At 42.8% G+C, this 26,293-nt stretch overlaps 1 protein-coding gene across 2 annotated transcripts in view; it reads left to right on the forward strand.

Moving 5' to 3' along the window:
- The window catches only part of GALNT2 (polypeptide N-acetylgalactosaminyltransferase 2), a 192,033-nt gene that overhangs the window by 163,293 nt on the left and 2,447 nt on the right, over positions 1-26,293 (forward strand). For both annotated transcript variants that reach the window (XM_077486200.1, XM_077486201.1), the window contains 4 exons: positions 1,486-1,578; positions 2,785-2,868; positions 5,824-5,950; positions 12,304-12,423. In XM_077486200.1, coding sequence (XP_077342326.1) covers positions 1,486-1,578; positions 2,785-2,868; positions 5,824-5,950; positions 12,304-12,423 — 424 coding nt within the window. The remainder of the gene's footprint in view (positions 1-1,485; positions 1,579-2,784; positions 2,869-5,823; positions 5,951-12,303; positions 12,424-26,293) is intronic.

The raw sequence follows: 26,293 nt of genomic DNA on the forward strand, positions 1-26,293 counted from the left end.
GCTCCGACTTCAGAAAAGGTTCCTGTACTACTTCAATCCGACTTGTAGGCGACTGGTACCCATTGATTTCAATTGAGGTCGCCTCCAAGTCGGATCTCCGTCTATACGGAGGCGACTCTCAGAGAATTATCAGCTCTCAAAAGGAGTTCCCCCCTGAGAGATCATTCTCTGATTGGCCACGGCAAGTCGCCTAGCCTGAGGCGACTTAAAGTAGTGTTGCAAGTAGTGTTGCAAGTAGTGTTGCAAGTAGTGTTGCAAGTAGTGTCCAAGTCGCGTCCAAGTCGCGTCCAAGTTTTCTCCAAAAGTCGTGTTGCCCCTGTGTGAACCGAGCCTAACCATAATCAAGAAAATGTATACAAAATAACATTCTATTTGAACCCATAATATCAGACCGCTACAGAAAGTTCTTCCCATTAAATTAGTTTAAAAAAATAAAAAGGTTGCATACTTCGTCTATCGGTAATTTTTGACTAACCACGCAAACAATTTTTTTAAATCTTTGTAAGGCTCGGTTCACACTGCTGCGACTTGCGGTGCGACTTGGGCGACTTGATTACTACTTGATGCAACTTTGGAGAGACTTTTGGGAAATGCCTGGGTAATATTTCTGTAATGTTGGATCCAAATCGCGTCCATATACAGTAGATGAGGATCCGACTTGGAGGCAACTTCCATTAAAGTCTATGGGCACAAGACGGATAGAAGTCACCTTGAAGTAGTACAGGAACGTTTTCTATAGTCGGAGCTTCAGTAGTGCTAATTAAGACCGTTCTTATTGACTAACGTGGGATTTCAAACGGCTGCAACTTGGGATCCAACTTGTGAGACCCCAAGTTGCCACAGTGTGAACCGAGCCTAAATGTAAAATGTTTGAGATTTGGAAACGGTCTTTAACTAAATGATCTTATCTTAAAGGTTTAGACTTTTTTCACAAGTTTGTGTTTTAATAGCACAATTATACACACTTTTTATTTTTTTTATTTTTTTCCATATTGATGTAAGCATATTGAGTTATGGTTGTAACCGTCAAGTGGCTCTGTTCCTGCACGGTAAAGACTGAAAGAATGAATTCTTTATAAAAGAAGAGTTTCTATACTTACCTTCTTGTGGTCGATTTTGGAACACTGTGGTGGTGATACTCCACTACTGCTCCATGTATGCCATACTTTCTAATGTGTATAGTACTTGCTCCCCCCTCTGCACACTGTGGTTCCTCCTGCCAACTAATAGATTACTAAAGTGCATGTGATGGCTTTGAGGAACCACGGCATGCAGCAGGGAAAGGAAATAGTCAACTCATTCAAAGGGCTAAATACTTGCAGTGGACGAGGAGCAGCATCACAGCAGCGATTCAGCTCCTAGTATGCCTCGTCTTTTACAGGTAACTATTTTTTCAGGTTTGATGCTGTAGTGACTGGGTTACTTTAACATTAAACATCTCTTCCTTCAAGTACATATTGTAATCTGTGTATTTTCCAATTTCAGGAACACACGCAGGGCAGCAGAGGTTTGGATGGATGAATACAAGAATTTTTATTATGCAGCTGTGCCCTCTGCTAGAAATGTACCTTATGGAAAGTAAGTATTTGCTTTGACTCAACTTATTTAATCAAGATGGAACGGTCAGTAACTGTACAAGTGTGTATGACTAAATTCTTGACATGTCACAATGTACAGAACGAGTAAACCTTTTTTTTTTTTTTATAAAGTGTTGTACCTTTTGTAATTAAAAAGCATTTCTTGAGTTTCATTCAAGTGAGAGTGTCTAGGCTAAGATCATGTCGCCAATCTGCTGCAGGCAGGACAAAGCATTTTCTTAGACTTCTCTCCCCTAGTAATTACACTGCTATAGCAGGGGGTGATCTGTGTCATACATTTGTGAGTACAGCCAAGAACTGCAGAGGTACCTGTAAGAACAGATTTACTGTTCGACGCAGTCTTTTGCTTATACGTAGGTGGCATAAGACACTTGTGTCAAAGCTGAACTCCAGGCACAAAAACTTTAATTTTACATATGTTCCTTAGTAACCATAAAACATGTAAATCCACGTGGTGTGCCCTAAATGTTTTTGCAAACCCAGTTATTACCTTATAAATATAGTTGCGAGTCTTTCTTGCTGCTATACTGCAGACTTGGAATAATCCAGGGGCTCCTAAATTCAAGTAACAATACACATGTAGAGGAATTCATCAAACGGCTGTTTTTGGCAACCAATCAGCTTCTTTCTTCAATTTTCAAAGCGTAACCGAACAAGCTAAAGATAGAAGCTGATTGGTTGTCATTGCACAGCTGATCCAGATTCTGTCTGTTCCGGTTTTGAGAAATTCCCCCCATAATTTCTTATTCATACATGTTTGATAAATGTATTCTACATGAGCTACTGTTTGGGATAGAGTAGGAGAGACTTTAAATTCAGCAGATTTTAGGTGCTGTCTTTGACTTCATTGGTGAGATTTTGTCTTGTGACACTTTTTCAAGAAAAAAGGGTATGCTTGTCACGAAGACCAGGAGGCACAGAGAGCAATAAATAAACCTTGTCATAAGTAATCCTTCCTCACTCAACTAAAAATATAGCACTTTCTGTCTCCTTTGGAAAAAAAGTTCCATCACTTCCTATACTAATAGGAAGTGAGGGAGGGCGGGGGTTTTCCCAGTTGGGGAATACATTAGCAATAAATACTTGAGAGGCTGTAACCCTTCTTCAGACTATTCAAAATGAAATCTGTTTTGGCTGTATTTGGGCTTTAGCAAATTTTAAGTTTAACTTATGCATTCAATTTTAGTATTCAGAGCCGCACAGAGCTGAAGAAAAAACTGGGCTGCAAACCTTTCAAGTGGTACTTGGAGAATGTATATCCAGAGCTCAGGTAAGATTTGTGTTTCTGTGACGACGTCATTTCTTCTGAAGGTCGGAATCCAAAGTGAATTTCATTCTGGATGCAAAATAAAATTTCTATTCATTTCTAAATTACTATAGGAGCAGCTACCTGGACTGTTTTTTTATAAACTGCACGTTCCTGGACTGGCACGATTTTTTATGCTTTTAGTGGTTTACTAAATTCCTAAAGCATTTTACAGCTAATAGCAAAGCCAAATTAAAGCCGCATGAATAGAGATTTAGTTTGGCCATACCAACAACCACTTTCAGTCTTGCTGCAGCCATTATTTTGATCATCTTGCCACCATATTCCTGTTGCAGGTTTGTGTAGGTGGTCTATATAGGGCTGTATCAATCAGTAGGCACTACTAGAGTTTGATTTAATGCTCTGGGAATTCAGTAACAGAGCTGATCTGATTCATTCCCTCAGTGCAAGCTTGTGTGAAGAGATGTGATGAGGGTTCAGGCTGTTATTCAGCTCTGCCAACACAGAGCACTGAATTGTGAGGGCAGCAACCAGTATGTTTATCAGATAAAAAGTTGTGAGACATCAATTGTGTTTTAAGCGGATGGTAACTGGCCAGAATCTAATCAGAACGCTTCCTAAAGTGATACTAAAGTCTTGTATTTTTTATTTTTTAAATAACATGCCTGTCCCTCTTATTTTTGGGTCCCTCTGAGGTGCTCCTGGCCCTTCCCTCCTGTCGAGTGGGGTCCTAGGGTAGCAGAGCTGCAGCTCCCTGTGTGCTTTCAGACACACACATGGTTTGGCCCCACCCTCTCTCTCTCCTTATTGGCTAACTGACTTTGACAGCAGCAGGAGCCAATGGTGCCACTGCTGTGTCTCAACCAATCAGGAGGGAAAGTTTCGGACAGCTGAGCCTCTCATGCAACATTGCTGGATCAAAATGGGGTTCAGGTAAGCATAAGTGGGGGGCTGGGAGGGCTGCTGCTCACTGAAGGTTTTATATATTAATGCATAGAATACATTAAGATAAAAAAACCTTCTGCCTTTACAACCACTTTGTGTTGGCTAAATTATGGAGAAAATATAAAATGGGGAAACCACTTGCTAACTGCTCAAATTTTTACATGGGAACATTCAGAAATGAGCACAGGCAGTCTTGAGTGGCTGAAGGCTATGAACACACTGAATGCTTTAAACCAAGCTGCCTATTGATTGTTTGCATGTGTACAGTCAATATGAAAAAGCAGTGAGTGTTTTACCCCCAAGAGAACATGGCATGCCCCTATAGCATATGACAAAATTGGTTGGAGTGGGACTTTTGAAGTATGGATGTCAAATGCATTATATATATATATATATATATATATATATATATATATATATATATATATATATATATATATATATATATATATATATATATATATATATATATATATATATATATATATGCAAATGTTAGTGATCAAGTCAAATTAAAACAAGAGAACAGATGTAATAGTGATCATAGTACAACTTGGTCATACATTTCTCATAAACTAACGTGCTTCGAGATACTCTTCTTCAGGGTAAAGTAAATACAAACCAGTGGATCATATATCATGTACCTGTTACAGAACTATCATACTGGAGGGATACACAACCACCACACAATAGGACAGAGTCCTCTTATCCCGACAGGATCTGCAAACATACATCTCAAAGAATGGTTTCAAAATGCTGGAATCCTCTCGCCCTCAAGCTGCAATATATGGTCCAGTTTAGGAGCCAGTGACATCCTCTTGATTTAAAGAAATGTATTCAAACTTATGATATCACATAGATGTTAATCAAGCACAGGCTCTCAAGGGAGAAAATAAGGCAGACTGTGCTGGATTGCACTTCAAGACCATGCAGCCATAGGTTTGGATAGATGAACAGACATCCCCATGAATAAGCATATCTGGATGCACATCCCTCCAGTGTGATGTTTCTGTAAGCCCTTGTACACACGGTCAGACATTCCGACAACCGAATCCGTCGGATTTTGTCTGACGGATTTTGTCCGAAACTGGTGTTGCATACACACGGTCGGACAAGGTTGTCGGAAAATCTGTTTGTTCAGAACGTGATGAAGTTAATTCATTACGACTGGACTACGTTCAGGCTAACAGCCAATATCTTTGGTCTAGGAATTTGATCTGAGCATGCGTGACACGTTGTCCGATCGGAACTCTCTACAAACGATCGGACAAAGTCCAATCGGATTATGTTGTCGGAAAATTTTATAGCCCAGCTCTAAAACTTTGTCGGTCGGATATTCCGACAGATACAGTCCTATGGAGCCCACACATGGTCGGATTATCCGACAACACGGTCCGATCGGACATTATCCGTCGGAATGTCTGACCGTGTGTACAAGGGCTAACAGTTACATATCCGATCCCCTGGATTTGTATGTACTTCTCAGTTTCCTGAAGAAGATTGTCTCAAAACACGTCGGAATTTGAGAAACTTATACCCACGTTGTACTATGATCACTATTACATCTGTTCTCTTGTTTTAATGAAGTTTTAATGAAGTTTTAATGAAGTTTTAATGAGACTTGATCAATAAAATTAAGCCCATATTGAGCCTTCCAAAACACTGGTGTGTGCGTGTGTGTGTGTAGCCTCTCACCAGTTGTAAAATCTCTATCATTATATGGCTCTGGCTAATTAAAGACGTTCAATCAGACAGGTGTGCAGAAGAGACACAACATAAAATTTTATTTTTATCACAAGGGAACACTTATCCTTTAATTAAAATGGTGTGTGTCTCATGAGTGCGCCAGCTCCGCATCTTAATAACAGCATGGCGTTGTCTGGCTTTGTTCAAAATGAAAAAAATAGACAAACAGGTTACAGGAAATACTGATTATTAACGTATTTGAAGCTACAGTATGTAATGTACACAGATTTATAATATTTTCATTGATTTGTTTCAATTTATTTCTAGAGTTCCTGACCATCAGGACATTGCATTCGGAGCCTTACAACAAGGAACCAACTGTCTTGACACATTGGGCCATTTTGCAGATGGAGTTGTGGGTGTCTATGAATGTCATAATGCAGGGGGTAACCAAGTACGTATTAGACCTTTATAGAAATAACTGATGGCATTATTTTTAAGGTGTTCTGATTTATATGAAATGTTCGAAACGCCAGCAGAAATTATTACTTGGTATGTCAAATGGAGTGCCTTTTGCTAAACTTTTAATAACCAGAGTGCCTTTCAATAAGTTGTTGACATTAGAAAGAGGTGACAAAGAAAGGGGCGTCATTTTGTATCTGCACCGTTTGCATCTGTTGGCTCCTGTACATTTGTGGTGAGTCGGTCACAAGCAGTTAAAAATATTAAAATGTAAAAACTGTTGTAAGGTTTTTTTTTTGTTTGTTTTTTTCTTTTGCACGTGAAATGGCCTTTCTCTTAGCTTGCTGCTAGAATAAATAGATGGAGTGAGTGGGCGCAATTATAAAGATTTCCCTCTTCCAGAAGTTCTGTTATACGGTTAGAGCAGAAGCAAGTGGCTGTATATGTGGTTGGTTTTAGGCATTTACATTGGCCAAAACAGTCAGGAGTGGCTTTTTGTTGACAGGCAAGGTAGTGGCAGATATTTAGCAGGAACAAAGCTGATAGCATACTCACTCCCTACATCTTCATGCATTGCTACATTAACAAAAACATTGGCAGAGTCAGGAATCAACTGACTGTATACGTATTTAAAATGTCTTGCAAATCAAGACCTGCTATAGTAATGCTTTGCATTGACTACTGATGTTTTGAATTTCGAATTTAGTTCCACTTTTCAGTGTGGTATTCCCATAAATGAAGGCCTTGCGTGTGTCAGGTCCTCTGCTACATTTTCACCACCTTAAATACCAGGTAACATCAAACTGGTAGAGATTTATTAAAGAAAATTAACTTTATTAAAGAATACAGGCATCACACCAAATTCTTGCAAGGGATCTACATTAAGTTTTCCCACCTTTTGTGAAAAATCTTGAGCTGGTGGAGTAAAGTTTTTTTTTTTTTTTTTTTTTTTTTCCAGCACTGTGTGCATGATTAAAATAAGTCTCAGCTTATCATATATGTATACCTTTTTAATAATGTGGCATTCCTGTGTAGCAGTACCCCCGTAAGGGCTGCTGATTTGGTTACTTAGCAATCCGCCAATCACCCTACTGCCAGACTACCCACGATCAGTGAAGACAAGGAACAGTCATTTGCAGGGTTTTGTTGCGTTTATTGAAGGGTACAACTTGGGTGGAACAAGGGGTGATATGAGATGCCCATAGCAGTTGGTGTATTGTTTGACAATACTGAATAGCCTTAACTTGAAAGTTGTAGTACATTTTAGTATTCTCAGCAAATTCCTGAAACACTATTTCTTCACTTCCAATTTTGACAAAGAATCACTCTGAATAATTCCACCTTGCAGACTATGACGGTTTCTGAGCATCAAAGATCCAGAGGCCTAACGCAACCTCTCCCTGATGGATCAATGAGTTAGACAGCCACACAGTCTTTGGAAGATATTACCAATGTGCTAACCAGACCAGAGATAGCACGATATCTCCCCCGATGGCCTGACACATGGTAATAGGTGGACTACTGTACCCAGCCAGTCCTTTGCTATCAATGCTGTGTTCCCCGGCCACAGCATTCTACACTGTTCTTGATGGTGTCTCTTGTTCCTTTCACACAATTAACCAGCAAGTACAAGGCTGTTAGTGCTGGTAAAGACTGCAGCAAATGGTAAAAAGTATATGTAAATGCATTGTATTAAAAACATATGGTGTCACGATGATGTCTCGATGAGAAGGGGTTAACATCTTCCAGAATGCTCACCATTCACACGTGGAGAGAAGTCATCCCAAATCACGTGGGGAACGGTAATAGCTTGGTCGGAGAAAAGGATCCCCTCTTTCCTCTGACAGGTGGTCAGGTACTGTGGGGATCCAGAGGGATACAGCGTGAACAGGGAGACATTGGCTGGCTGCAGTGGATGTTGGAACTGACCGCAAAGATCAAACAACGCTGTGCCAAGCTGTATGGGGTGTAATGTGTCAGCCACCACTGGAGGATGGAGCCAGGGAAGCTGAGCGTAGCCACTGGAGCCGGGCTTTGATAACGCGCATACGTGCAAAACATGCAAGCCACGACAACTCCTCCTAGCTTGTGGTACACCACCACACACAGGGTTTCTGTTTCCGGAGTTGCATTGACGTTGTCCTATGCGCCCGACTCCAGTGGCTAGGCTCAGCTTCCCCGGCTCCTCCAGCGGCAGCTGACACATTACATCCCATATAGCTTGGCGCAGCATTGTTTGATCCTTGTGGTCATCAGTTCCAGCATCCACCGTAGCCAGCCAGTGTCTCCCTGCTCATGCTGTATCCCTCTGGATCCCCACAGTACCTGACCACCTGTCAGAGGCTGTCCATCACCCCATTTTCTCCCACCAGGATATTACCGTTCCCCACATGATTTGAGATGACTTCTGCACGTGTGATCAGCAAGCCTTCTGGAAGATGTTAATCCCTTCTCATCCAGACATTGTGGTACCATTTGTTTTTAATACAATGCATTTACAAAGCCCCGTGTTTTTTACCATTTGCTGCAGTCTTTACCAGCACGAACAGTCTTTACTTGCTTGTTAATTGTCTACAGTGCAATAAACTAACTTTGAATTGATTGTCCCCTTTTGATACAGTACATCACGACACCGCAGTTTGGCAGCTTCAGTCAGAGGCACCAGCTTAAATGGGCACCAGCATTTTGCCCTCTTTGAAACTCCGTAAGCTCTGACATGACTCTGTATTACTAGCAGCGTATGCAGTGAATAATGAAATTGAGGCTTCCCACCTGTGAGCTAGGTGTCTCGTCCCACAGCTGAAGCAAAAGAATGTTATATCACTTCTGCTTTCACACCTGCAAATCATGTAATGTGTCCATATTTTTGTCCAACTCCTGTACATTACTGCCTGGGAACCCAACTTTAAACTACTGTCAAAGTCCTACATGGTACTGTTGCCTGATCCACAATACAGACTGATTTTTATTTATTTTTTTAACACGCATGCACATGTGCTGACAGTTATTCTGTTAGAAATTTTTTAGAAAGTCGTTTTACTATCAAATCAATGCAGAGTTTTCAGAGTTTTTGGTCTGATTACTCTAATGTGAAAAGAGGAAAGACCCCAATTAAATTGGGGGTGCCTTAAAGTGGATGTAAACCCAATGTCATCCTTTCTAAACTACTGCCATAGGGGTTATCTAGAAGGATATACATGCCTCCTGCATGTATCTTTACCTGTCAAATGTCTCCACTCTGTCTGTTATGAGAACCGAAAAACTGCAGATTCTGTGGGTGGGTTTGTCGTCTGGAGCTCGATGGGTGGAATTGTGATATCCTTAGATTCCCCGCCCACCTCTACACTCCCCTTGTCAATATGCATTTTCTCCTGTGTATTTCTTGCACTGAACTTCTGCTATGATCTCTAAAATCCATTGAAAAGACAGGAAAGTAACCACATGACTTCAGCATGCCAAATCATGCTGAGGTGGGGAACATCCAATCCTGACAGAGCAGCAGAAGAAAGGAGTGGGAGGGAATTCAAAAATAATGCATGTCTCTTAGGCTAGTGCACGAGATATGTAAATCACCTGTCACTCACAGCAAGGGGGAGGATTTGACAAAGTTATTCTGTTTGTCAAGATTTATCTCACTGAACAATAAAAGATGATTGCTCAGAGCTGGATTAACTCTTTCTGGCAAGACTGGGCTCAAATGATAGGAAATCTTATACTCTACACTATGACATCATCAAAATAAATAACATTTTCGGGTTTACATCCACTTTAAGGTTTGACATACATTTAAAGCGTTTGTTAACCCAAAAAAAATAAAGACCTTATGCCTATAAAGCATGTTATACAGCACTTGTGCTGTGTAATTTGGCCCCCTGTAATGCTTGCATGATCCTGCCAGTTTCTATCCTCCCCCCTGTACGCTGTCCACGATATATCAGGGCTGCTGTGCCCTAACACCGTTGTCTGCATAGATGCCTCTGTCAGCCGAAGGCCGCTCTGTGTCCTCTCGTCCTTTCTCCCTCCCTTCTCTGCCTGTAAGCTCCATGTCCACACCGCCCCCTCCCGCCCTGCTGCTCAAATTACTGTTTATTTGTTATACAATCTGTTTTTTACTGTGATGTAGAAAAATAATACTGTATATACCTTGTTTAGAGCACTTATCTGCGCTCATTGAGCTGCCGCCTATCTCCTCCTCTCCGACGTCAGTGGGGGATCCCAGACCCCACCCGATGCATCTGTCGGGCCGAGAGGAGATGGGCGGCGCGTCAATGTGCGCAGATCAGTGCTCTGTAACAAGATATATACAGCGTTATTTTTATAAAGCACAGTCATTACAGTAAAAAACTGAGAGGAAAATGTAAAGTTACATTGGTGGCTTAACAACCCATTTAAGCACTTCCCGCCCAGCCTATAGCAGTATGACAGCCGAGCGGTGGTTCAGTTATCCTGAATGGGTGTCTTATAACGTGATGTGACATGGCTGATCACGTGTAAAGAGCCTCCGTCAGAGGCTCTTTACTGAGATCACTGTAGCGGTGTGTCAGACTGATACACCACCGATCGCCACACTGCTCGCCCCCCACGGGTGCATGCGCCGGCAGTTATCCTGCTGGACGTTATAGGACACCCATTCAGGATAACTGAACCACCGCCTGGCCTATAGCAGTATGACAGCCGGGCGGTGGTTCAGTTATCCTGAATGGGTGTCCTATAACGTCCAGCAGGATAACTGCCGGCGCATGCACCCGTGGGGGGCGAGCAGTGTGGTGATCGGTGGTGTATCAGTCTGACACACCGCTACAGTGATCTCGGTAAAGAGCCTCTGACGGAGGCTCTTTACACGTGATCAGTCATGTCACATCACGATGTAGACAGGAAGAGCCGTTTATCGCCTTTTCCTCACTCGCGCCTGACAGACGCGAGTAGTGGAGAGCCGATCGGCGACTCTCCTGGGGGGGGGTGGCTCTGTGTTGATTGTTTATCAGCGCAGCCCCCCACCCATGACCACCAGGTATGCCACCCTAGATCACCAGGCAGCTGCCAATCAGTGCCCATTAAAAATGTCTGCCAGTGCCAACTATCAGTGCCACCCATAGGCTGCACTGATGGGTACGTATCAGTGCCACCTGTCAGTGCCCATCAGTGAAGGAGAAAACTTACTTATTTACAAAATTTTATAACGGAAATGAAGAAAAACTTTTTTTTTTTTCAACATTTTCAGTCTTATTTTTTGCTAAAAGAAGAGGAAAAAAAATGTAGAGGTGATCAAATACCACCAAAAGAAAGCTCTATTTGTGGAAACAAAGTGATAAAAATGTAGTCTGGGTGCAGTGTAGCATGTCCGCGCAATTGTCATTTAAAAATCGACAGTGCTGAAAATTGGCTGGGGCAGGAAGGTGCGAAAGTGCCTGGTATTGAAGTGGTGTTGCAAACAAAAGGTTAAGAAGCAATGTTTAAACTCACATCACCTAATGTGTGCATCCATCTTTGGTTCGGAGTATAGTTAAATGTTTTGTTAGTAACCATTTTTTTTATTGTGGACAAAAATGACCTAAAACATGGATATCATTTTTCTAATTGTTCTTCTTCAAGACAAGTTTAACCTGCATTCCACTTGTCTCATGCATGAATGTTTTTCAAAGTTGTGTAATTTTTCACATGTTCACAAAACTCATAAAAAATAGCATGTGACACTTGTGATGCCATTCATTATTAATGAACGCACCAAGCAAGAGCAACAGTTTTGCTGGAGCAAGAAAGTGTGGTTAAAAGCGCATGAAGCTCAAAAAGATGCATGTTTTTTTCCCCTGTAAGGCAGCTCATTGAAATGAAAGGGCGCCATTTGTGCAATGCACTACAGTAGTGCGAATGCTCAATAAATCTTAAATGCTTGTTCAACTAGATCTACATTGCTTTATGCATTTTTTTTTCATGTACCTTCTGCCCACTGGCACATACTGGTCAAGGCATGCCATTGGTGATAACTTCTCACAGTTGTCAGTGTGCTTATGTCAGCTCTCTACTGATCCTTCAAGTCCTCAATAGTGGATGTCCTAGCTGATCAAATGTGCAGAACCATGGGAACTGCAAATCTACTGTAAATAGAGGAGAAGATGGCAGATGGGAATATACTGTATGAGGGTTTAGTTTGACGTTAGTTTGGATTTGGCATGCTTGTGTTTGGAGAAAATAGAAGATACTTTAATATGTTTTCCTGCTAATACATCACAAGAACAATACTTATATGTTGGCTGCAGAGCTAACGACCTAAAAAGTGAGTTGTAAGTGAGAAATGTAAGAAAAGATTTTAGATTTTCCTGATTGTCTGTGTTCTTTTTACTTCAGGAATGGGCTCTTACGAAAGACAAGTCGGTTAAACACATGGATCTTTGTCTTACTGTTGTGGACAGAGCACCAGGATCTCTGATAAAACTTCAAGGCTGCAGAGAAAACGACAGTAGACAAGTAAGGACTGTACCCAAGGTTCAAATGTGATCTTAATAATAATTACCCTATTTATTGTCGTATAACACGCAATTTTAAGAAGGGAGTTTTTTAATCGCTTCAGCCCTGGAAGATTTTACCCCCCTCCTGACCAGAGCACTTTTTGCGATTAGGCACTGCGCCGCTTTAACTGACATGCGACATAGCACCCAAACAAAATTGACGGCCTTTTTTTCCCACAAATAGAGCGTTCTTTTGGTGGTATTTGATCACCTCTGCGGTTTTTATTTTTTGCTCTATAAAGAAAAAAAGAGCACCAATTTTGAAAAAAAAGCACATTTTTTTACTTTACTTTTAAATAAATAGCCCCTAAATACTCCACAAAAATATAGGAAAACATTTATTTTTCCTCAGTTTAGGCCGATATGTATATGTCTTCTAAATATTCTTGGTAAAAAAAAGCGTATATTCGTTTGCGCAAAAGTTATTGCAGGGAGGAAAAGTGCGTGTTATGTCCTTTGAAGCATTCTAACTTAGACAAAGCAAAATATTTATTTGAAAATATATTGAAAGGAAAAACCTTTTTAGTATTGGATAGAGTAATGAATAGTTACAGTATCTCACAAACGTGAGGACACCCCTCACATTTTTGTAAATATTTTATTATATTTTTTCATGTGACAACACTTAAGAAATTACACTTTCCTACAATGTAAAGTAGTGAGTGTACAGCTTGTATAACAGTGTAAATGTACTGTCCCCTCCAAATAAGTCCACACACACAGCCATTAATGTCTAAACCACTGGCAACAAAAGGGAGTACACCCCTAAGTGAAAATGTCCAAATTGGGCCCAAAGTCTCAATATTTTGTGTGGCCACCATTATTTTCCAGAACTGCCTTAACCCTCTTGGGCATGGCGTTCACCAGAGCTTCACAGATTTCCACTGGAGTCCTCTTCCACTCCTCCATGATGACATCACAGAGCTGGTGGATGTTAGAGACTTTGTGCTCCTCCACCTTCCATTTGAGGATGCCCCACAGATGCTCAATAGGGTTTAGGTCTGGAGACATGCTTGGCCAGTCCATCACCATTACCCTCAGCTTCTTTAGCAAGGCATTGGTTGTCTTGGAGGTGTTATTGGGGTCATTATGTTGGAATACTTGCGGCCCAGTCTCCAAATGGAGGGGATCATGTTCTGCTTCAGTATGTCACAGTACATGTTGGCATTCATGGTTCCCTCAATGAACTGTAGCAACCCAGTGCCGGCAGCACTCATGCAGCCCCAAACCATGACACTCTGACCACAATGCTTGACTGTAGGCAAGACGTACTTGTCTTTGTATTGCTCACCTGGTTGTCGCCACACACGCTTGACACCATCTGAACCAAATAAGTTTATCTTGGTCTCATTAGACTACAGGACACATGGTTCCAGTAATACATGTCCTTAGTCTGCTTGTCTTCAGCAACCTGTTTGCTGGCTTTCTTGTCGATCATCTTTAGAAGAGGCATCCTCTTCAGTGTTGTCGCATGAAATAATATACTAAAATATTTACAAAAATGTGAGGGGTGTACTCGCTTTTGAGAGATACTGTTAAACTCGTTTCTTTCCTCTTCTTTCTCGTCCATTGAGGGACATAGGAAGTCTTTACTTTTGGGTTTTATTGCTGCCTACGGGAATGGAAACTAGCAAACAAAAAAAAAAAAAACTGTAGACAAGCCCAGGATAAATGTTCCCAGTATGCCCTGGTTTCTGCTAATGTCCTAGGAGGACAGATGTATTTTCTACCATTCTGCTGTCACTATTTTTTGCCTAGTACTTTGTTCTTAGAATTCTTTTTTTTTTCTGTGATTCTTCTTTTTATTTTTTGCTGCTGGCATTTGGAGTTCTGCCTGGCTTTTGGAGTACTGTGTCTGCAGTGAAAGGGGTTAATGTGGTACTAAATACTGACATCTGCTGGGAGCATTGAAGCACACATTTTCCGCCATTTTCACAATGCGGCTTTTGCTCACAGCGAGTCCCATGGAAATTTGTACTTCAGTCCATTTTTTTGGCCCACCTACATTGATTACCTTCGACCCTTTGGTTGTCACTTGCTGTCAGCTGTGTATTCTTCTGGAGTATCTGAGGCCTTGACATTTGGTCTGGACCAATATGTTTTTTTTACTGCCACGCTGTTGCATCATGTATAAATTTAGACACCGGGGAGGGGGGGGGGGTGGGATCCTGAACTGAGTGTCACCTGCTAGCTTTCTGCTAGTAGTTCTGGGGCTGCCTGCATTGTGCCTTCTGGCCGACATCAGCAGCCTGGAATCATGCTAATCTCCGATTCTAGATTCTATGCTGTTTGACTCCAGCATGTGTGGGCCCTGTCCACTCTTTGCTGAGGTTGTTGGCATGGTCATGCAAGATTTTATGACCCAAGGACCCAGATTAACCAGTTATTTTTGACTCAGATAACAGAGGCCACACGCACGCTTCTTGCCCAACCCTGCAGTTCCTGTATCTGATTTCTGCAGAGTCTCAGCGGTTTCCAAGCATCAGCTGCAGAGACTCAATATCTGTCGCTCCAGTCCCTGACTGATCGGCTTGTCCCTGAGGAGTGGCAGTCTAGCAGTAGACTGTTTCAGCTCCTGTTAATGTAGTGTGCACCACTCTGAAACTAGAGGATCAACCAGTTTCTTGTATCAGTGCTGTCTCCAGTCTTGGGTCATTTAAGACTCTTAAGGCTGTAAAGGCTTTCCCTTTGCACTAATTGTTCCTATTCTTTATCTATGGAGATTAGAGTTATCCTGAATTCTCCCCCTCAAATATTTATCAGCCTTTTATCTGTTTAGTACAGGTTTTGTGCAAAAGTGGTGCATGCCCACTGTGAGTCCAGCAGTGTACCGCCTTAAAGGTTGGCTTACCATTTAGGAATAGGACTCATCTGTCTTTAGGGACCCAGCCTATAAGCCACTGGAAGCCCTTTCTAGAGCTCTGTTGTCGCTGTTCCTTTAATTCTGGCTGTGACCTTAATTGTCAAAACATGTCCGACTGCTCAAAATCCCTTAAAATTATCGAATTGCTGCCAAGCTTGACTTTTTGCTTAAGCTTGTTCTTTGAGTGCACATGTAGCAGATGGCTGTAGCATTATGTTTCAGCTGTGATGGTTTGCTATAAAGCCTCAATTGTCGCATGTATCCATTCATGTGCTAAGGGTACTTTGGCTAATGTGCTGGACCATGGAACCCTTGTATAAAAAGCATTTGATCTGCTTGGCTTACGTGTTTCTGTTGAAGTCGGAAATGACGAAACGCGTAAGGACATGACCCACACGACATCCCCGGAAGTGACGTTTTGCGCGCCACCGACTTCCGGCTCCATACTAGAAAGCGATTGCAGTGTCTGCAAGGAGACGCACGCTGACTCGTTGGATGGCGGAAACGGTGACAGCTGTTTTTATCATTTGCTTTGCTCAATTGATGTTTTTACTGTGTACGTAGTTTTATATAGGGGGGTTCTTTGGCATTTGTGAAACTCGTCTAAACAGGATTACGCTATGTGCAATTCTTCTTGTATTTTATGACGTTTTTTGGAGCCCTTTATGTCATTGGATCTCTGCGGGTCGTGAGGATTCAGATTTGATTGGTTGAGGAACATTAATTCTAAGGCTGACTCATTTAGAGTTTTTCTGGTGAGTTTAACCCCCTGGGGGGAGTGTGCGTCACGTGGTGAAATATGTGAGTTTTGTTGGAAGGTGCTATGACAACACTGACAACCATGGATCACCTATAACGTTTTTTGAACTGTTTCCTCCTATCATCACTACACACAAAAGACACTTTTCTGAAGTTGTGCTAGCCACATGATATTTGTTTTCGTATTTGAACTATACTGTAATTGGACTGTTATATTTTTATACTACTATTTTATATATTAATATTTTTTAAACAGCTGCTTAGTAGTATTCTTTTTACATTTGTTTAGAAAGTTGAGTTAGTCACACTTGCACTGCTGGAGAGCTGTAGATCTTATTTGGCGCTGAGCGGTGTATTATAGGCCGTTAATATACACTTTTTTTCTATAAACAGAACTGTATCGGAATTATTTCCACAGGTTCGTATGCGCTTCAAAGGCCATACATACTTCAAGTCCAAACAGAATCTCATGATTTATGTCTCGTATGTTGATAGTTTAATCCACAGTCCTATCTTCCCCCGTTTTATTTGCGCAAAGCATCCCTATGCTACAAAACTCTTCTCAGGGGAAGAGGGACTAATACACCCAGCAGATTTTCCTGTATGCACTGGATAGACGCATACTAAGAATCCCCTAGAGTTGTGTGTGCTCAGGAACACCTGTGCAACATGTAACCTGAATAGTCTGGGTATATTTGTGGCTGTCGCACTGTCTCCAGCATCTACGCTCTCTGGCTCTTCCACCATCCTTACTGTCTGAGCTCTCCTTGTCTGAGCTGCATACCTCATGCTGTGGAATGCCATTCAGCACCCCTCCTGCACCGCTCCTCCTGAGTTTCAACAAATCGCATTGATCCAATCCTCAGATTTTCAATTGGTTAACTTTAAAACAAGAATAATCTTTGTGAAGGGTTTGTTAAAGATTAAAACGGTACGCGCAAGCCACTAATATTGCGCATATCACAGCAACTATCCCCAAGTGCACCGCAAGAACCTGGTTCTCTCTCCACAGTTACCAATGGTTACTGGCTTTTCAATTGGTATACATAGCACTTGATCACATCCAAGCATCTAGCATTTTTGATGGTTTACTGCCTTCGTCATGGGTGAAGGGCTGAGTGATATACCGGTAACTTCCTTTTAACTACTTAAAAGATTAACCCCATTTTAGCCATTTTAGCCATTACCCATTCATTGTTTTTTTTTTTTATATAGCTATTATTAAATAAATATGCATAAAACACTTCTGCAAATATATAATCTTTAACCACTTGCTTACTGGCCACTTAAACCCCCCTCCTGCCCAGACCAATCTTCAGCTTGCAGCGCTGATGCACTATGAATGACAATTACGCGGTCATACAACACTACCAAAATGAAATTGTTATCATTTTTTTTCCCACAAATAGAGCTTTCTTTTGGTGGTATTTAATTACAGCTGGGAGTTTTATTTTTTGCTAAACAAAAAAAGATGTAAAAAAAAAAAAAAAATCCTGTTTAATAGTTTGTTATAAAATTTTGCAAACAGGTAATTTTTCTCTTTCATTGAAATGCGCTGATAGGCGGCGCTGGTGGGCACTGATAGGCACAGATAAGGTAAACCGTAAAATTACAGTCTAAAATAAAAACATATGTGTAGACAGGCTTTTAATTTCAGAACTGATGAGCAACGGCTCATCAGCAATAAAAAAAGAATACCTGCCTGTTTTCAGTCTTTCAGACATGGTGCCTGTGTGCCGAGATAAATGAACTCCTGCGTTTTGGCCAGTCAAGATGCTGGCGAGGGACCTCATGAACATCTGGCCATTGGGGATTGATGACTATTGCAGACTTTAGCTCTACTTTAGGGTGCACTGGCTTCTTCTTCCACTATGTCTAGGTGGCTAAGGTAGACCATCTTCTAAACTAATGGTCTCAAGGATCAGGTTCTACTTTTTCCTGTTGAGGTGCATTCTAAGCTTTTCTATTTTTTTGGCATCCCAGATTTGTAAGGCTTCCACACGATCTTCTGTTCTTATATTTTTCACATTCTACCAGGTAGACATTGTGGCTTCAACTAATGCCAGTATTGAGCATAATGTTCTTCAGGCAGCTCTTTCAGCAGCAGGCAGTCCCTATTTCTTCTCTTTTCTTGGACCTTTTAGCATTCGTTTACCATGTTCCCCAGCCATCAATTGGACTGCTTTTGAACATCCTAAATGGGAAAGACCTCCTATGTTCCTAAATTGACTGCAAGAAAGGGATTTCACAGCAGGTACAAAAATCCTATTGTGTCTCATAGGGGAAATTTTCCTTCACCTCCTGTCTTGAAGTTAGTGGTTGTAAAGCCTCAAGGTTTTTCACCTTTAATGCATTCTATGCATTAAGGTAAAAAACACCTATACTGAAGCCCCCCACCCCCGTTTCTTACCTGAGCCCAATCTTATACAGCAATGGGCACCCCTCACATTTTTGTAAATATTTTATTATATCTTTTCATGTGACGACACTGAAGAAATGACACTTTGCTACAATGTAAAGTAGTGAGTGTACAGCTTATATAACAATTTGCTTTCCCCTCAAAATAACTGAACACACAGCCGTTAATGTCTAAACCGCTGGCAACAAAACTGAGTACAACCCTAAGTGAAAATGTTAAAATTGAGCCCAATTGGCCATTTTCCTTCCCTGGTTTCATGTGACTCGTTAGTGTTACAAGGTCTCAGGTATGAACGGAGAGCAGGTGTGCTAAATTTGGCTTTATCGCTGTCTCTCATATACTGGTCACTGGAAGTTCAACCTCATGGCAAAGAACTCTGAGGATCTGAAAAAAACAATTGTTGCTCTACATAAAGATTGCATAGGCTATAAAAAGATTACCGAGACCCTGAAACTGAGCTGCACGGTGACCAAGACCATACAGCGGTTTAACAGGATAGGTTCCACTCAGAACAGGCCTTGCTATGGTCGACCAAAGAAGTTGAGTGCACGCGCTCGGCGTCGTATACAGAGGTTTTCTTTGGGAAATAGACGTATGAGGGCTAAGGGCATTGCTGCAGAGGTTGAAAGGGTGGGGGGGGGGGGGTCCGCCTGTGCAGTGCTCAGATCATACGCCACACATTGCATCAAGTTGGTCTGCATGGCTGTCGTCCCATAAGAAAGCCTTTTCTAAAGATGATGCACAAGAAAAACAGCAAACTGTTTACTGAAGAGACCAAGATATTCTTTTTTTGGTTCAGATGGTGTCAAGTGTGTGTGGAAGCAGCCTGGTGAGGAGTACAAAGACAAGTGTGTCTTGCCTACAGTCAAGCATGGTAGTGGGAGTGTCATAGTCTGGGGCTGCATCCGGTACTGGGGCGCTACAGTTCATTGAGGAAACCGTGAATGCCAACATGTACTGTGACATACTGAAGCAGAGAATGATCCCCTCCCTGGGAGACTGGGCCGCAGGGCAGCATTTTAACATAATGACCCCAACACACCTCCAAGATGACCCCACTGTCTTGCTAAAGAAGCTGAGGCTAAAGGTGATGGACTGGCCAAGCTTGTCTCCAGACCTAAGCCCTACTGAGCATCTGTGGAGCATCCTCAAACGGAAGGTGGAGGAGCGCAAGGTCTCTAATATCCACCAGCTCCGTGATGTCGTCATGGAGGAGTGGAAGGAGCACTACAGTGGCAATCTGTGAAGCTCTGGTGAACTCCATGCCCAAGAGGGTTAAGGCAATGCTGGAAAATAACGGTGGCCACACAAAATATTGACACTTTGGGAATTTTCACTTAGAGCCGGTTCACACAGGGGCAACATGACTTCTAGCGTGACTTTGGGAGGCAACTTGGACATGACTTGAGTATGAATCACAGCGCGACTTCAACATGACTTGGGGCGACTTACAACAAGACTTTTAAGACGCCCCAGGCCAGGCGACTTTGGCCGTGGCCAATCACAGAATAATCAGTCTCGAGGTTGAACTCCACTCCAAATTTTATATAAAAAAACTGGCATGGGTTCCCCCTCCAAGAGCATACCAGGCCCTTGGGTCTGGTATGGATTTTAAGGGGAACCCCCTACATCTATAAAAAAAACACTACACAGGTTTTTAAAGTAATTTATTAGGTGGCTTCTCCGCTCTCTTCCGACTTCTCCGCTCTCTTCCGCCTCTTCTCCCCGTGTCCAGCCTCTTCTCCCCGTGTCCAGCCTCTTCTCCCCGTGTCCAGCCTCTTCTCCCCGTGTCCAGCCTCTTCTCCCCGTGTCCAGCCTCTTCTCCCCGTGTCCAGCCTCTTCTCCCCGTGTCCAGCCTCTTCTCCCCGTGTCCAGCCTCCTCTTCTAGCTCCTCCGCTATCTTCTTCCAGCTCCTCCGCTATCTTCCAGCTCCTCCGCTATCTTCTTCCAGCTCTTCCGCTATCTTCTTCCAGCTCTTCCGCTATCTTCTTCCAGCTCTTCCGCTATCTTCTTCCAGCTCTTCCGCTATCTTCTTCCAGCTCCTCCGCTATCTTCTTCCAGCTCCTCCGCTATCTTCTTCCAGCTCCTCCGCTATCTTCTTCCAGCTCCTCCGCTATCTTCTTCCAGCTCCTCCGCTAGCGGTGGCCCGGTCTTCTGCATTGTCTTCTTCCCTCTTCTCTTCCTCCAATGTTGACACGACGCTGAGGGCCTGGTTTGCCCTTGGAGGGGAACCGATGCCAGTTTTTATTAGAGAGGCGACATTGTGGCTTCAATATAGATGTAGATCCAACTTGGAGGCGACTTCCATTGAAATCAATGGGTATAAGTTGCCTAGAAGTCTGTTTGAAGTCGTACAGGAACCTTTTTTGAAGTCTGAGAGACTGCTGTAGTGTACATTAAGACGGCACCATTCACTACCTTGATTTTCTTAACAGCGTGACTTGGGGCGACCTGAAGTCGGATCCCGGGTTGCCCCTGTGTGAACCGGCTCTTAGGGGTGTACTCACTTTTGTTGCCAGCGGTTTAGACATTAATAGCTGTGTGTTGTTTTGAGGGGACAGCAAATTGACACTGTTATACAAGCTGTACACTCACTACTTTACATTGTAAAAAAGTGTAATTTCTTCAGTGTTGTCACATGAAAAGATATAATAAAATATTTACAAAAATGTGAGGTGTACTCACTTTTGTGAGATACTGTATATACGCTGTTTTCACTGTACTGTATGAGCTTTCTCTGCTTCTGTTATGTGAATATATTATTGCTCATTCTAAAAATCATTGTTTAATAGTAGAATAACCCCTTGCTATAATCACATGCTCAAACCCGGCATTATACAGTGAAATCTCTATGGCAGTAAGCTTAAAGCTGGCAATATGTGATAAGATCCCTGCTGCCACAAGCAAGATTAGCTATGTACTTATCTGTGCCAGAAGGGATTGCAGCTCCCAGACCTTGCCTGGCCCAAATACATTTAAAAAAATCCAAACACTGTGCCCACGATGTATACATCTAAAGGAGATTCTCTTAACAATGATGTAGTCCTATCTGACTAGATACAAATCTGAATTGATCAGGTTTGTCTTATTACAAAGCTTTGATACATTTAAAGTGAATTGTACAGACATGTTGTATGGCCAGCTTAAGAAATCATGTTGCAATGTCCCATTCCATTCAAAGGTGCCTGTAATTTAACCACCCTTTTTTTTTTTTTTTTAAACTTTATTTCTTTATTAAATATTTTTTTTGTTTACAAAGTACATCACAGTCAGACATCCCCTCTGGGTTTCCTACTCCTTCCGCTAATCCCAGAAGACAATACTTCGCCTCCATCCTGGTGGAGGTTCCAAACACCCGATCAATGGTTCTTGTCACCTCCATCCAATAGCGAAACCGCTACGGACATCTCCAGAGCATATGGATCATATCCCCTTCCATGTCTCCACACCGGGGACAACTTGCATCCGACTGTCGGCCAAACTGAAAAAGTTTACGAGGGGTATAATAAGTTCTATATAGTAGGAACAGGTGCGACATCCTCTGAGAGGGATACATGCAGAGCCAGTTCAAGAATTCTATTCCATTATACTGTATTTCAGAAATATTTCCCAAATCTTTTTCCTATTTCCTCTTATACATAGGGGCCTCTATCCCTCCCATTCTCCACTTGTTTATATGTGGGTATATTTTCAACATTAACCACTTGCCGCCCACCCTATTACAAATTGACGGTGGCAAAGTGGTTTCATAATCCTGATCGGACGTCATATGACGTCCTCAGGATTGTGAGCCGATCGGCTGCTCCTCTGACGAGGGGCCTGTGCTGATTGATTATCCGCACAGCCCCCCCGAGGATGCCCACACTGGACCACCAGGGACGCCACCAGACCACCAGGGATGCCCAGGATAAGGTATGCCACCCTAGACCACCAGGGATTCCAGTCAGTGCCCCAATGGATGCCAATCAGTGCCCATAATGGATGCCAATCAGTGCCCACAATGGGCATCACTAATTGGCATGCATTATTGTTTGGCACCGATTGGCATCCATTAGTACAGTATATTATAATACACCGCCACCTATTAGTGCCCATCCGTGCCGCCTATTAGTGCCCATCCGTGACGCCTATTAGTGCCCATCCATGCCGCCTATTAGTGCCCATCCATGCCACCTATTAGTGCCCATCCATGCCCACCTGTGCCGCCTACCCATGCCCACCTGTGCCGCCTACCCATGCCCACCTGTGCCGCCTACCCATGCCCATCCATGCCAGCTATCAGTGCCAATTTGTGCCACCTATCAGTGCCCATCCGTGCCGCCCATCCGTGCCGCCCATCCGTGCCGCCCATCCGTGTCCATCAATGCCACCTCGTCAGTGCCACTTCATTGGTGCCACCTCATCGGTGCCCATCAGTGCCGCCTTATCATTGCCCATCAGTGTATCCCCATCAGTGCCCATCAGTGAAGGAGAAAGTTTACTTATTTACAAAGTTTTGAAACTGAAACAAAAAAAACATTTTTTTTTTTTTTTATTTGTTTAGCAAAAAATAAAAACCGCAGAGGTGATTAAATACCACCAAAAGAAAGTTCTATTTGTGGGAAAAAAATGATAAAAATTTCATTTGGGTACAGTATAGCATGACTGCGCAATTGTCATTCAAAGTGCGACAGCGCTGAAAGCTTAAAATTGGTCTGAGCAGGAAGGTGTTTAAGTGCCCGTTATTGAAGTGGTTAAACCTTTCCCTGTTTCTGTGTTAATTATTTTTTGGAGAATTGGAATTGTGCTCTATTCTAAAGTCCTCTCTCTAAACTGTTCCTTCAGTGCGTGCCTGACCTGCAAGTACCTATAGAAAGATTTATTCGATAGAGCAAAATAGTCTTGCAATTCCTGAAACGTTTTCAGGGCACCATCTTGGTATAGCTGAGCGATAGATTTTATTGCACATCTCTCCCATTCTCTTACTGCCCCCATCTTCTTCAGTTTTCCCAGTTTGCTATTCTCCCATAGGGGGGTATACTCGTTGAATCCACTATACTTTAATATGGCCTCGATGTATCCCACACTCTCATCATTAAACTTAACATAGGGAGTCCTGCCTCCAGAGCTTCCACCGTTGAGTCATGTGGGGTATTTTGTAGAAGCGTTTTTCTCCCTGCCTATCCCCCTTCTAGGTTACACCCCCCCCATGTGCTGGAGTTGTGACACAAGAAAATAACTAAAGGGGTGTAAGAGTGCTACTCCTCCATCCTGTTTTTGTAACTGCAGAGTACTCGGTCGTATCCTTGCCAACCCGCCCTTCCAGATCAATTCCCTGAACACTGTGTCTATCTTTTGAAACCACATTTTATACAGCCAAATTGGGGAGTTATGTAATACATAGAGGAGCTGCGGCATCCAGATCATCTTAAGTAAGTTACAATGACCTGCCATAGATATTGGCAGGCGTTCCCACACTTTTATCTTCCTCCTAAATTTAGCCAGTAACCGGACTATATTATCTGCTGCATATTGTTCAGGGTATCTAGATATAGTTATACCCAAGTATTTAAATTTATTTACTATTTGGATCTGGGCCACCTCCTTAGGCAAGAGGCCTCCTAGAGCAGTGATGGCAAACCTTGGCACCCCAGATGTTTTGGAACTACATTTCCCATGATGCTCAACTACACTGCAGAGTGCATGAGCATCATGGGAAATGTAGTCCCAAAACATCTGGGGTGCCAAGGTTTGCCATCACTGTCCTAGAGGGTCTACTGGCAGAAGACTAGATTTTTCCCAAATCTTAAATCCGGAGATTTGGCTAAATGTCTTAATAAAGTCCATAGCTTTCCGAAGGGAATCCTGCGTGTCGCCGAGAAATAACAAGAGGTCATCCACATATAATGCAACTTTTTCTTTCGAGTCACTTCTTCTAAAACCCTTCACCTGAGCAGAGGACCGCAGGGAGGTGGCCAGAGGTTCGATTGCAATGGCAAAGAGGAGGGGTGACGAGGGACACCCTTGTCTCATCCCCCTCCCTAGTCCAAATTTAGCGTACTTTTCATTGTTCACCTAGCTAGCTTCTGGTGCCCTATAAAACATTTTTGCCCAATTAATGAAGCCTGGTCCAAATTGGGCAGTCTTCATAGCTCTCTAGAGATACTGCAACTCAAGACTGTCAAAGGCCTTGGCGGCAAGACAGAATGGCCCTCTCTCCACCCTCATCCGTAGGGACCTGGAGATTCAAATATACCCGCCTTATATTTGTGCTGGAATAAAACCTGATCAGGGGGTGGATACGTTTCAGTAAAACCTTATTCATCCTAGCTGCCAAGACCTTTGCCAGTATTTTTATGTCAAAATTCAAAAGCAATAGGCAGGATAAAGTGGGTCTTTACCCTCCTTATGTATGATGATTATGGTGGATTCCATCATTGATGGGGGAAGCGCTCCCTTTATCAGTGACCAATTCAGTACCCTCAACAGTTCGGGGAGCAATACCTTCCCGTACTGCCGATATATCCTGGGGATTTCTGTCACGCCATCTCAGTAGTGACCTGTTGTATTTCTTCTATCGTTATAGGTCCCTCTAACTCAGTTCTAGCTGCCTCATTTAGATAGGGGAGATTCAGATCCCTAAAAAAACTATCCATTCCATCCTCCATTTCCTCCTGTCGCGGTCGATACAAGTCCTCGTAATGTTCTTTAAACTTGCCCGCTATTTCTGATGTATATGAGGACACCCTCGCATCTCCTATGGTAATCATGGGTACAAACGGATGAGGGGGAATTTAACCTAACTAGCTGTGCCAGCATACGTCTCATGCTTTCCCCTTCTCCAAAGGCTAATTGTTACTGGAAGAGATGTTTATTCTCTATCTTCCTGAGGGTCATTAATTGGTAACTTTGTTGTTCCTCTATCCATTTCCTAAGTCTATCCGGTGTCAGGTCATTAATGTAATGTTCTGCTGTAGTCACCCTCTCCCCTATTAATCAGTTCTTAGTCTGTTTTTTGATTTTTGAAATTTGTTGAATCATTGTGCCATTGAAAGGCCTTTAGAGTGTCCCATATTCTTCCTTCTGAGGTGGTACCTCTGTTCAAGTCAAGAAACTCCCCCAGAGACACCAATACCTCGCTCGGATCCTCCATCAGTTCAATCCAAAATGGGCTTATCCTCCACTCCCCAGGATGTTTACACTCTCCCAGCTCTAGTGACACAGCCACTGGGAAATGGTCCGACAGACCCCTTGGTCTGTAATTCACGTTCTTTGAGAGGCATCATTTCCTCATTTTCCAGCACTCCCCTCAGGCAGCGTGCAGCGTCTTTCGGCTCCACTCTGGGAGTTCCGGTATACTTCTGCGTAGCTCGCCATTCTTCGGTGGCACAAGCCTCCCGTCTCTCACTCGGCGCTCTCTGCCTGCTCAGCGATTGCTGTCTATTTCGTCCATCAGGGGAGAAGTGAGGAGGTAGAGAGGCAGAGAGACAACTCACATGTGTTCTCACCTCACTCCACATTTTGCATCCCGTCTGTAGTTTAACCTTAAAGAAGAACTAACGTTCCGCTGTAAAAAACAAAACAAAAAAAAAACAGCAAGCAGGCAGGTTTTTACTGCAGAAGACATGCAGTGTTTTTTCTGCAATAAAATTCCTTTACTTGCCTGCTCACTGTCTTCTCTGGTGCTGTTAACTGAGCAGCGCCCAGCCGGAATGACTGGCTGCTGTATATGCACAGGTGTTGCATCCTTCCGTGCCGGCCAATGAAGAGGCTTGAAGACTGGCACTCAGAAGAAGATGCTGGTTCTAA

Source organism: Lithobates pipiens, unplaced genomic scaffold (genome assembly GCF_037356315.1).
Source record: "Lithobates pipiens isolate NorthernLeopardFrog02 unplaced genomic scaffold, aLitPip1_a1.2 Scaffold_18, whole genome shotgun sequence".
NCBI lineage: Eukaryota > Metazoa > Chordata > Amphibia > Anura > Ranidae > Lithobates > Lithobates pipiens.